The sequence below is a fragment of the Triturus cristatus genome, chromosome 7, assembly GCF_964204655.1.
Source record: "Triturus cristatus chromosome 7, aTriCri1.1, whole genome shotgun sequence".
NCBI lineage: Eukaryota > Metazoa > Chordata > Amphibia > Caudata > Salamandridae > Triturus > Triturus cristatus.
Window position 1 is genome coordinate 343977583 of NC_140590.1, and position 12157 is coordinate 343989739.

At 45.3% G+C, this 12157-nt stretch overlaps 1 protein-coding gene across 3 annotated transcripts in view; it reads left to right on the top strand.

The window, feature by feature from the left end:
- The window catches only part of TMEM143 (transmembrane protein 143), a 283275-nt gene that overhangs the window by 103940 nt on the left and 167178 nt on the right, over positions 1–12157 (top strand). For all 3 annotated transcript variants that reach the window (XM_085616468.1, XM_085616466.1, XM_085616467.1), the window contains exon 3: positions 3983–4090. In XM_085616468.1, the coding sequence (XP_085472594.1) occupies positions 3983–4090 (108 nt within the window). The remainder of the gene's footprint in view (positions 1–3982; positions 4091–12157) is intronic.

Consider the following 12157-nt stretch of genomic DNA (forward strand, 5'->3'; position numbering starts at 1 on the left):
GTGGTGCCTCCGCAAGCAGTGGTATCAGCACAGGGGAGATCTCAGGGAGTCTGTGAGGATCTCCAGAGAAGCTGCAGCGGATCTGTCTTGGTGGAGCGTGGAGGGCAATCTGTCCCAAGGAAAGCCCTTTCATCTACCTCCGTCGGTGACCACTGTGATAACGGATGCATCCACTCTAGGGTGGGGTGCTCATCTGGGGGATCTGGAGATCAAAGGTCTTTGGTCTCCAGAGGAAAGGTTGCTGCATATCAACCTTCTGGAATTACGGGCGATACGTTTGGCACTCAAGGCCTTCCTCCCTTCCTTACGCGGTCAGTCTATTCAAGTCCTGACGGACAACACTACCGCGATGTGGTATATAAACAAACAGGGAGGAGTGGGGTCTCTTTGTCTCTGCAGAGAGGCCCTGCGTCTATGGTCCTGGGCTCAGGACCATCGGATTTGTCTGATGGCAAATCATCTGGCCGGGGTTCTGAACGTGCGTGCGGACAATCTCAGTCGGCAGTTCTCCGCCGACCACGAGTGGAGGCTTCATCCGGAGGTAGTTCGTCATGTCTTTCGGATGTGGGGAGCTCCTCGGGTGGACCTGTTCGCCACTCACGAGAATGCTCACTGCCCGTCGTTCTGCAGTCTCCAGTATCCGATGCAGGGAGCGTTGGGGGACGCGTTTCAGTTGAGTTGGGGCTCACGACTCCTTTACGCGTTTCCTCCCATACCCTTGATTCCTCGGGTTCTGAGGAAGATTCGCCAAGACCGGGCCCAAGTCATATTGATCGCCCCGGATTGGCCAAGAAGGGTGTGGTATACAGATCTTCTCCACCTCTCCTCGTGCCCTCCGCTCCGTCTCCCTCTCAGGGCAGACCTCCTCTCGCAGTTGGAGGGGCAGGTTCTACACCCCCACCTCCAGAGCTTACACCTTCATGCCTGGAGATTGAACGGGGCAACCTGAATTCTTTCTCTCTCCCGCCAGATGTGGTGGACGTTATTTTATCGGCCAGGCGACACTCCACCAAATCCATATACTCCTATAGATGGTCTAAATTTGTTCTCTGGTGTGGAGAGAGGTCAATTGATCCCTTGAAGGCTCGTTTGTCTAACATTCTGCAGTTTGCCCTTTCTCTTGCTCAGCAAGGCTTTGCTGTGGCTACAGTTAAAGGATATTTATCGGCTTTGTCGGCTTTCCTTTGCCTGCCGGATCAGCCGTCCTTATTTAAATCACCTATTGTGCTTAGGTTTCTCAAGGGCCTCACAAATAAATTTCCTCCTACTCCCTTTATTGTACCTCAATGGGACTTAAACCTTGTACTGACTTATCTTATGGGTTCTCCCTTTGAGCCCTTACATAGGTGTCCCTTGAGACTGTTATCGTTTAAAATGGTTTTCCTCATTGCAATCACCTCGGCAAGGAGGGTAAGTGAGCTTCAAGCTCTTAGTTCAAAACCCCCATTCTTGACTGTGCATGCTGAACGAATGGTGCTCCGGACCAGGGCTGCATTTTTGCCTAAAGTAGTAACTCCCTTCCATCTGGGGCAATCCATTACCCTTCCTTCTTTTTATCCTCCCCCTCACCCTTCCAAGGAGGAGGAGAGGCTTCACCGTTTGGACCCTAAGAGGGCGGTGAGCTTTTACCTGGACAGGACGAAGGACATCAGAATTGATGATCAGCTCTTCGTGGGCTTTGCTGGCTGCAGGAAGGGCAGAGCGGTGCACAAGCGCACCCTTTCCAGGTGGATTGTCTTGTGCATCAAGATTTGTTACTCTTTGGCCGGTAAGGAGCCTCCGGAGGGTTTAAGAGCTCATTCCACTAGAGCAAAGTCTTCCACCTCTGCTTTGTCTAGGGTGGTTCCTGTGGAGGATATTTGTAGGGCGGCAACTTGGGCCTCCCTTCACACCTTTGCAAAACATTATTGCTTAGATACTGAGGTGAGGAGGGACGGGCATTTTGCTCGTTCTGTTCTTCAGGATTTTCTGGTGTAGAGGGTTGGACACCCTCCTCCGGGAGTGGGGACTGCTGTGGAATCTATTCACAAGGTGAGGAATCCACTGGCAGATGTATCCATCAGAAGAACAAGTTACTTACCTTCGGTAACGCTTTTTCTGGTGGATACAGTATCTGCCTGTGGATTCCTCACTGACCCACCCGCTTCCCCGTTGTCCATCCTTCTATACCAGTAATTCTATGGCTGTAATTCTATTGATGGTTTCAAATGTGTTTTTTACTGTCAAGGGCATTATGTTATTTCTAGTGCTTTGATGTTTATTCTCCACACTGTGTGTGTTGATATGCATATTGTGTACTGTGTATACTGTTTATGGACATATTGCTGTCAGTCCGTCCGTGTGCCTCGAAGGCACGGAAAAAAGGGGCGGAACAGACGTCATCACGCCGATGGGGTCTTCTTATGGAGCCGGTGACGTCAGCGGAGTCGCGAGCGGAGCCGTATCTCTGTGACGTCGCCTTCGACCACATCGGCGTGGACTGCTACAAAAGTTTTCGAATGTTGCTGGCGCAGGGGATATTCACAAGGTGAGGAATCCACAGGCAGATACTTTATCCACCAGAAAAAGCGTTACCGAAGGTAAGTAACTTGTTCATTTGGCATCATGGAGAGAGTCCACAGACTAATTTGAAGCAACAGCAACTGGGCAGGATTCAGGGAATTCAGGCTCTGTTTCAGAGGGATGTGCCTCGCCTACGAAAGTTCTTGAATCTAAAAATGAAGGAGCCTCCTATACTGACCACACGCAGCACATGACCTGTAATACGAAAGACCTTTAGAAAATGGGAATATATCACTGGACACTGCAATGGGAAAGGGTGGAATGGCTATGACGTTTATTTCATGTTTGTAAAGGTTATACAGCTGTGACGGGGTGTCAGGGACAGGCGGGACAACAGCATACCACTTTCTATGTTAAAAAATGTGACATTGAAAAATAAACAAATTATTTAAAAAATAAAAAAAACACAACCACTGTACACATAAAAATCCACAAAGTAATAGGTAACGAGATTCTGTCTGTGACCATGCCCGGTTTAGTTATAGAGAGCGTCTGAAGGCGGCAGAGGCGGATATTAACATACAGCCTGGTGCGGCTCCTTTGGTTGGAACCATACGCTCGCATGCAGCTCTGTTAGTTGGGACCTCGCACACGAATCCGCTAAAGATTAATTCTCAGTTTTAGTACTACACGTGCGGTGCCTTTGTCCATGCATCTGAAGAATTTGAATCAGATACAGCGAATTTTTTTTCCAGACGGTCTTCCCTTTCATCAGTACTTTGTCTTTCTTTTGTCCTGAAGAGGCCAAAGTTCTCAGGTCGAAACTCGTCGACTCTCACGCTGGAGGAGTCTTCACTAATTTGACATAAGCTTTCTATGGACAACTGGCGCACACATTTGCGAATAAGGAGGAGAAAACTTTTCCTCATATGTGCGCCACATACAGACTATCTCCATTGGGGACTCTGTGAAATATGAACGGCACAGCCACATCTGATAAACTAATAGGAAGATTGAGAGGAGCGAAATAATTGTTCAACCAGTCCCTTAGGGATTTAAAACTTGAGTTTTGTATATGTAACTTTGTGGATTGTCATGTGTACAGTTGTTGTGTTTGACATCAACTAGAACCTATACATTCTTTGTGTGGTTGGGAACGAATATAACCCTGATTGATGTATTCTAAATAAATGTGCTGTAATTATGCCAAAGCACCAGTGATTAATTAATTAGCGTAATCACTCTTTATTCCCGTATCACTAACTTTTCCTATTCATACTGTCATCAAGGTCGTAGGGCATGAGAGATCACTGTCTTTAATGGCACATGGATTAAGGTCATGTGACGTCACCCAAGGTTAAATAGCCTTACTGTTACTGTTCATGCCGCGTTTTTTGGAGGGAATTGATGCTACCGGATAAATGTATGACCATATACCACGTAGTACATTATATTGAACTGGTTCTGGCTCTGTTTCCAGGAACTCCACTTGTCGAATGAAGCTGACAAGCACTCCTTCTTATCCTTTGTGGAGCGTCTTGATGCCTCCCTTCTCCCTCGCTACTTCTCTGTCATGGAGCGCCTACAGGTAATTGCTTTCTCAAGATAACAGTAGCACTGTGAATGCAACAATTTTACCTCTGTTGGTGTCCCAAACCCGCCCACCCCACTGCCTTGCCCTCTTCTGTCTAAGGGTCGTAGCTCGCTTGTGTTTGCATGTCTCAGGGCGGCCACCTTAAGTAGCATTTGGGTCTCAGGGGTGTAGAATCATTTTTACTTGAAAATTTAATTTTTTGTTACCATTTGGGTTGTATGCAGAGAATTATAATGTGATCGGTAACAACAAACAGTTGTAAGGCCTAGCGAACAATAACATTTGTATTAATTGATAGCCCATTTGTGTCGTTTTTATTTTCCAGCTTGTTTTATTAACCCCCCCCCGCTGCTCTGACTCTGGTAGGTACCTTCCCGCACTTTTTTCGTTCACCTGATCTGACTGACTGACAGGGTTCCTTCCTCGTCTTTGGTGATAGCAGGGGACGTTCTAATGGATAGTACTCGGCTTCCCTCGGGTAGTTAGACCCTACTTAGTTCAGCTTGACCTCCTCTCCTTGCTCCCAACCACACGGTTGGGGGCAAGGGGAGAGTTGCCTCTCTCCAACTCCTTGTCAGTCAGCTGGGCTTTTCCCACCTCTTCTGCTTGAGACAGTATCTGTTTTATACTACATAAGTACAGCACAACAAATACAAACAAACACCCATTCTATCTCAATCTCTGTCTTTTCCCCTTCTTTCCTGTTCCCCACCTCTCTCTGCCCAATCCCCTCCACTATTGGATCACCTTGCTAGGGGGATGGGAGGAGATCAAAAGGTTTTATACCTGCTGAAAGGGCATAAACAATGTATTTTGCAAAACCACAGGAAGAAAAAAAGAAATGGTAATTGACAAAAGTAAAAGCAAAGCTAGCAGAAAATGGCAAGTTGGATTATTGCTGCACTCTGATGGGCAGCCTTTGGGGTATTCTGTGCTGTTCCCACGGTCTCTTCTAAAGTATTTTTTCCAGTTCAAAAGGCAACATATTGGGTGTATTATCCACTCCAGGAGCGTTTTGACCCCTGCTGGGGTTACATTTAGAGTATTCTGTCTTGTTATTGGGCTTTCAGAAGATGAAAACAGATAGGAGATGATTGTAGACACTGGCATCTAAATGGAAATGTTCTGCGCCTCAATTTCTATTAGGACTGACTCAGCGCTCTAAAGAATACTGATTGTAGGAAAAGAGGGATATGATCGAGACTTTGGAAGCTCTAAAGAGAATAAACACAGTAGAGAGGGCATCATTGTGGAACGGATGACAACTCATAGAACCAGTGGATATAGAAGTCTGGAAGGAGGCAACCTCCTTTCAATATTAGTATTAGATGTTCTTACAGTATAGCGGTTTGGGCAACATACTGACCTTTACGGACAATTACTGCTTTTTGCCTCATGGGCAGGCAAGAAAAGGAACACAATAGAGCAAAATATCAATGAGACTACATGGGAAGCTACCCCGTTGGTAGTAACACGTAGAAGCAGTTTTGAGGACAGTCCTACCCTTAAGATAACATGCCATTTTGAAGTCAGACCCTATGATGCTTGAAAATTTCCAGACTCAAAAAACAAGTTATTCCAGCGAAGCATGTGAAGTGAAGCTACATTGCTTGTATTAGCTCAGAAGATTTAAAAATATATAAAGTGAAAAATCCCTCGAACACTGGAGTGGACTTAAGCGGAAGTTGGAGGTTGGAGGAGGAGATGCGTGCACAGAGCCGGGAGCTCGGAGACAGAGCTTGAGCAGGCTTGAGGCTAACCATCAGAGCCGCTCGCCCGCTCGCCCAACCCCACCAGCTTGCCCGCCTGCTTGTTTTCTCCCTCTTCACGTCAGCTGTTTGTAGCCATCAGAAGCCACCGAGTAGTGCGGCTTCAGAGCAGTGCGGCTTAGTGTGGTTTCCACGGAATCGGCACTGCTGCCCCAGCACCACCCCCCGCCGCCCCTCACTGACTCACAAGAAGAAGCAGCAGGGCATGAGGAGGCGGAAAGCTGTGAGCGGCGGCTGACAGCACTGACCACGGACTACAGAGCCCAGTAAAGAGCACAGTAAAGAGCTAAGTTAAGAGCTAACACCCTCCCCCACAGGCCAGCTGATGGTGACCGGCAGCAGAGACCGTGACAAACGGTGAGAAGCTGCTGACGCGGGGGGCGGGTGTGTGGGGACTCTGATTCGGTAACCAACTCCCTCCCTCTCCCCTCGTCCTCACAGGATGGACAGGCCAAATCCAAATACTCATTTACTCACCTCTCAGACTGATCAAATCTTTTAAACAAAAACTAATTTAACACCTGTCAAAATGAACTCCCCCAAACTCGCAGCCAAATCCGCAGTTCCGGTTCGCTAGGCGTGAGGGCAGCAACTCGCTATGAGGTCTGGAAAGACGAGGGGACGGGAGAAAAAATACAAAAAAAACATCAGAAAATTCCAAAAAAGAAATGGAAAACGATGGCCCTCCGGCGTTGGTCACGGAGGATACCAGCACCCCACCTGGCATTTCGCCGGGAGGAACGACCCAAACAAAACCAAGCCAAACAAACAGCGACAAGCGGCACGTGTTGGGAGCTTCATCCACGGTCACTGTAGTAACCTCTGGAAAGACAAGTGCCAAGTTAACCATCAGCAAAAAAGTCACCAAGTCAGCCCCACATGTCACTCATGAAAGAGGCAAGAAAGGCACTCCATTGGCATCATCCAGGCACCACTCATGCCCAAACAGTAGCAAACGGGCGCTGATCACCGATTTTTAAAAAGTGGCTGCAAAAACCATCAAGAATAACCAGGACCGCACTGACCTCAAACACCCTGAATACAATAAATTCAGCATGAAGAAATTCAACTAAAGAATTAAAACCAGAAAATGGTTGTAACATCTGCTCCTGGATTGTGAATGGCCTAAGCACAAAATTAGAAGATCCTGACTTCATGGAATTTATCAAACAGTACGACTTACTTCTTTTTTCAAGAGACATGGCAGACAAACCCTTCACCAATTGTGGGTTATAAAGAATATCTAAATCCAGCAAAGAGAGACTCGAAACACGGAAGAGCTAAAGGAGGCCTCTCTATTTTTGTCTCAAACTACTTCTCACAGCAAGTCTCCGAAGTAGACTTAGACTTGACTGTCATGCATCAAGTTAGTGGCCTCGCCCTTCTTTAGCCTGCTAATACTGAATGTCTACATCCACCCTTCACCTAAACAAAAGAGATAAAGTATCAAGACTCTAACAGCAACATTAGCCACCCTCAAACTCGCTCACCCACATACCAGCATCATTCTGTCAGGAGATTTCAACATGAATCTATTATATGGCACTAAAGAAAGGCCATACTCGACCCAGCAAACAATGTGATACATATGGTAACAGATGCGCATCTATCAATGTGCGCACTAAACGGATGAGTATCGCCTGAGTTCCTCCCAGCATACACCAGGGTTACGCAAAAAACAGGTTCAACTATTGACTATACACTAATAGATCAGGACATTCTCCCATACATCTCAAACTTCTAAATTAAAGAAAGGACAGAAAGCGACCACCAGCCCCAAACCTTCTCTTTGCTCATAAGCACGGCAAACTCTATAACAGACAAAGCAATGTCCCTACAAACGCAATGCTATAACTTGAAACGACTCACTTGGAAAAGGGAAAACATCGGCAACATCATGGCCACATGCACTGCTCTTTTGGAGAGCATCAAAGTCGAATCATCATGAATAAACATCTGGGTATCCTTCACTCACGATCTAAACAATTAATTCACAAGACAAGGCAATGGCTGCAAAGTAGGAAGATCAGCGGGGGCATCGTGGTTCACTAACAATCTAAGGAAACAAAAAAATCAACTGAATAAATATCTAAGACAACTACGAACCCGAGATTCAGATTCCTCTCAGGATATTCTTTCCTTAATATCAAAATCAAGAAAATACCTAAAAAGGGACATCAAGGCGGCCAAGAAAGATTTTAGAGAACTTCTCTGGGCAAAACTCCACCATGCCAGCAAACAAAGAGACTCCAAGCTCTTCTGGGAAGTCATTAACCAGCTATCAAATGGCAAGAACCGACATTTAAACTCGGAAATAATGGAGGACACCTGGAGAGCCCATATCGAACATACATACAACGCTATTCCACCCTCAGGCATCGCAAATTGTGGAGTTCCAAATGCAGGAACAGCCCACGACACAGCTAAGTCAGAACCATCAGAATTCTCCCCGCAGATTTCATAAGAGCAGGTCCTTAAAATCATAAGAAACCTGAGAGAGCTCCAGCACCCAAAGGTTTGCCAAATGCACTATTCCGGCACGACCCTTCATTTTGGTCTGATATCCTTACTCCGCTTTTCACACATGTGCTAGCATCAGGCACGATCCCCGACTCCTGGCGAGGAAGTATCTTAAACCCCATATACAAATCCGGTTCACGCTCGGACCCTGCTAACTACAGAATGATAGTACTCATTGACGTTGAGGCTAAGAGTTACGCTTCGAATCTGCTGGTAGATCTAGAACATTGGGAGAGCCGTACAAATTTGATGCCAAACACGCAAACTGGATTTCGGGCTGGAATGGGTACCCTCACTAACATCTCCGCGGTCACACTCCTCGTCAAACAAGCATACGCAAAATCACGTACCTTGTACATGTGCTTTATCAATCTTAAAGCGGCGTTTGACAAAGTACCAAGAGCAAGGCTATGGGCCAAAATGCTAAATTGGGGGGCACCTGCTAAACTTCTGGAGGCGATAATCAACCTCTACTCAGACACATGGGTTCAAATAAGGAAAGGGGATGGACGCAGCATAACGAGCAAGATTCCAACAAAAAAGGGACTAAAACAAGGGGGCGTTCTGGCCCCCTGCCTATTTAATATCTACACCACCGACCTTGAGAAACATCTCCAACAAGTTCGAACTGCCCCCCCCCCCAAAACTGGGCAAAACGCCAATCACCAGCCTCCAGTATGCAGACGATATTGTTCTTCTATCACAAACACCGATAGGTCTGCAGCGAACAATGACCCAACTAGGAGCCTATACGACCATAGCTCAACTAACAATAAACCTCAAGAAAACCAAGAGGTGCTATGCTTTTCAAAACAGGGTCAAATGGTAAATTCATCTGGAATCTAGATGACAAACCAATATCCCAGGTGAATTCGTACAAATACCTAGGGTTTCAACTCAATCACAATCTTAACTTTAATCTACAGATGGACCAAGGGAAAATGAAAGCAAAACAACTCCTCTACTATATTGTCTCCTTACTTAAGACCTCGTTACAGCTTGAAGACTCGGAGGAAGATCTCAGTCGGGATATACAGAGGGTACATAGGGACCCCTTTCGCAGGAACCCTAGTAGGCCCAAACCCAGCAAAATCCTCATTAACTTTCTTACATTTGCTCTGAAGGATAAGATTCTAAACTCTGCACTGAAATTGAAATCAGTGCGAGCAAAATAATTTTCTTTTGAGATACGGTCAGATCTTTCGAGATGTACGGTGGAAAGGCAATGGGAACTGGGCAAGAGGCTGGAAGAGTTCAAAAAGCTTGGGGCAGTAGCTCAACTAAAATATCCAGCCTTTTTAAAGTTCATGCATAATAATAAAATGCACAATATAAGATCGGTGCAAGAAGCAGATGAGCTGCTTAATAACATCAGTAAAGGGGGGTCGTAGTAGGTCTACAAGTATGGTCAGCATAGTATAGTCTATTATAGGTAGCTAGTAGGTAGACAGGTGGGGAAATTGACTGCTCCTATTCTCTCCCATATAGAGGAATTAAATAACTTTAGATTGCATGCGAGAGAAAGCTTTGATATGGAAGTAAGCAGAAACGGAATTATAACTATCAAAGTTTTAATCCAGTTTTTTTTTTTTCTCTTGCTCTTGCTATTTGTTCACATGACTGGACGGCTGTCTCCGGGATGCTATTGCCTGGACTTCATCTGTCCAGATAATTGGGGGATGGGTTCCCAGAGAGGGGGGGAGGGTCAGGGGGGGACACTGGGTTGGGTTTGGGTGTAGCAAAGAACATTTTAAAAAAAATCCTCATTCTCCAATTTTTATTGTTTGTACTTGTTATTTTTAGGAATAAAGTTTGGAGCTGGGCTGGATTATATGTCGATTCTCAGATGATTTAATACGATCCCCATACAGATTTTATCCTGGAACATTAACCCCTTCGCTGCCAGGCCTTTTCCCCTCCTGTGCCACGCCCTTTTTTGGCTATTTGGGGTAGTGCGCGCTTAGACCCCTGTAACTTTTTGACCACATAAGGTATCCACGCCAAATTTGCGTCCTTTTCTTCCAACATCATGGGGATTCTAAAGGTACTCAGGGTTTGTGGATTCTCCTAGAGGGGCCACAGAAATGAGCCAAAATACAGCAACATTTTGCTTTTTTCTGAAAAATTGGAAAAGCGGGCTGCAAATGAAAGCATATGGGTTTTTCCCTGCAAATGTTATCAAAAAAGGGTTTGTGGGGTTGAAATCACCATTTTCCCAGCTTTTCGGGTATACCAGACGTTTGTCAGAAACCCAACATCTTTTACACAGTTTTGGCATTTTTCTGGGACATAGCCTAATTTTGCTATTTTTTGTGCTTTTGACCTCCTTCCAGTTAATGGCAGAAAGGGGTACAAAAGCAATAATGGATCCTGGAAAGCTATACATTTTCGAGAAGAAGACAAAATTCTGAATTCAGCAACGGGTCATTTGTGTAGATCCATCAAGGTTTTTTATAGAAACTAACAGTTAAATATAGGATAAATTGAAAATTAGTTGAAAAAAAAAGCCTTTCGTGTCAACGTTTTCACCTGTAACTTCTTCTAATTATGACAGCTCTTTGAAAGCAATATACTATTACATCCGCTGGACATTACTGGTTGTGGGGATATATAGGACTTGTAGGTTCACCAAGAACCCGACGAACCCAGAGCCAAAAACTGAGCAGCAACTTGCAATGGTTTTTTATTATGTACCGGGTATATAGTAATTATTCTGTAAAAATGTGTACATGGAAAAATCGGTATGAAAGACACCTATGTATTTCTGAAATGGGAACAAAATATAGAGTTTAGAAACAGTAGATATTTGCACATTTCTGAAATTGGGAATACTCATACTAGCATGAGAATTATCAGTCATTTTTTAGAATGACTTCTTTTTTACACAATATCTTTCATTTGGAAGGCAGAAATGCATCAAAAGTCAATAGATAATAACAGTTCCTTTACAAAACTGAATTACCCTAAGTCTCCCGATAAAAATGGTACCTCACTTGTGTGGGTAGGCATAGTGCCCGCGACAGGAAACGGCGCAAAACGCAACGTGGTCACAACTCAATATCGCAGTAAAACTTTACCTTTTTTTGGCAAAGTGCCTAGCTCTAGTTTTTGAACCCTAGCTCTGCAGGCACCTTGGGAAACCTAGCAAACCTATACATTTTTGAAAACTAGACACCCAGGGGAATCCAGGATGGGGTAACTTGACTGCCTCCCACCAGGGTCTGTTACCCATAATCCCTTGCAAAGCTAAAAAATTGTCCAAAAAAACACATTTTCTACACATTTCTGTGGTGGAAAGTTCCGGAATCTGCGTGGATCCACAAATTTCCACCCACCTTGCGTTCCCCAAAGTCTTACGAGAAAAACGGTACCTCACTTGTGTGGGTCGGCCTAATGCCCGCGACAGGAAACGTCGCAAAACGCAACGTGGTCACAACTCAATATCGCAGTGAAAATGTACCCTTTTTTGGCAAAGTGCCTAGCTCTAGTTTTTGAACCCTAGCTCTACGGGCACCTTGGGAAACCTAGCAAACCTAAACATTTTTGAAAACTAGACACCCAGGGGAATCCAGGATGGGGTGACTTGACGGCCTCCCACCAGGGTCTGTTACCCAGAATCCCTTGCAAACCTAAAAAATTGACAAAAAAAACACATTTTCCACACATTTCTGTGGTGGAAAGTTCCGGAATCTGCGTGGATCCACAAATTTCCACCCACCCCGCGTTCCCCAAAGTCTTACGAGAAAAACGGTACCTCACTTGTGTGGGTCGG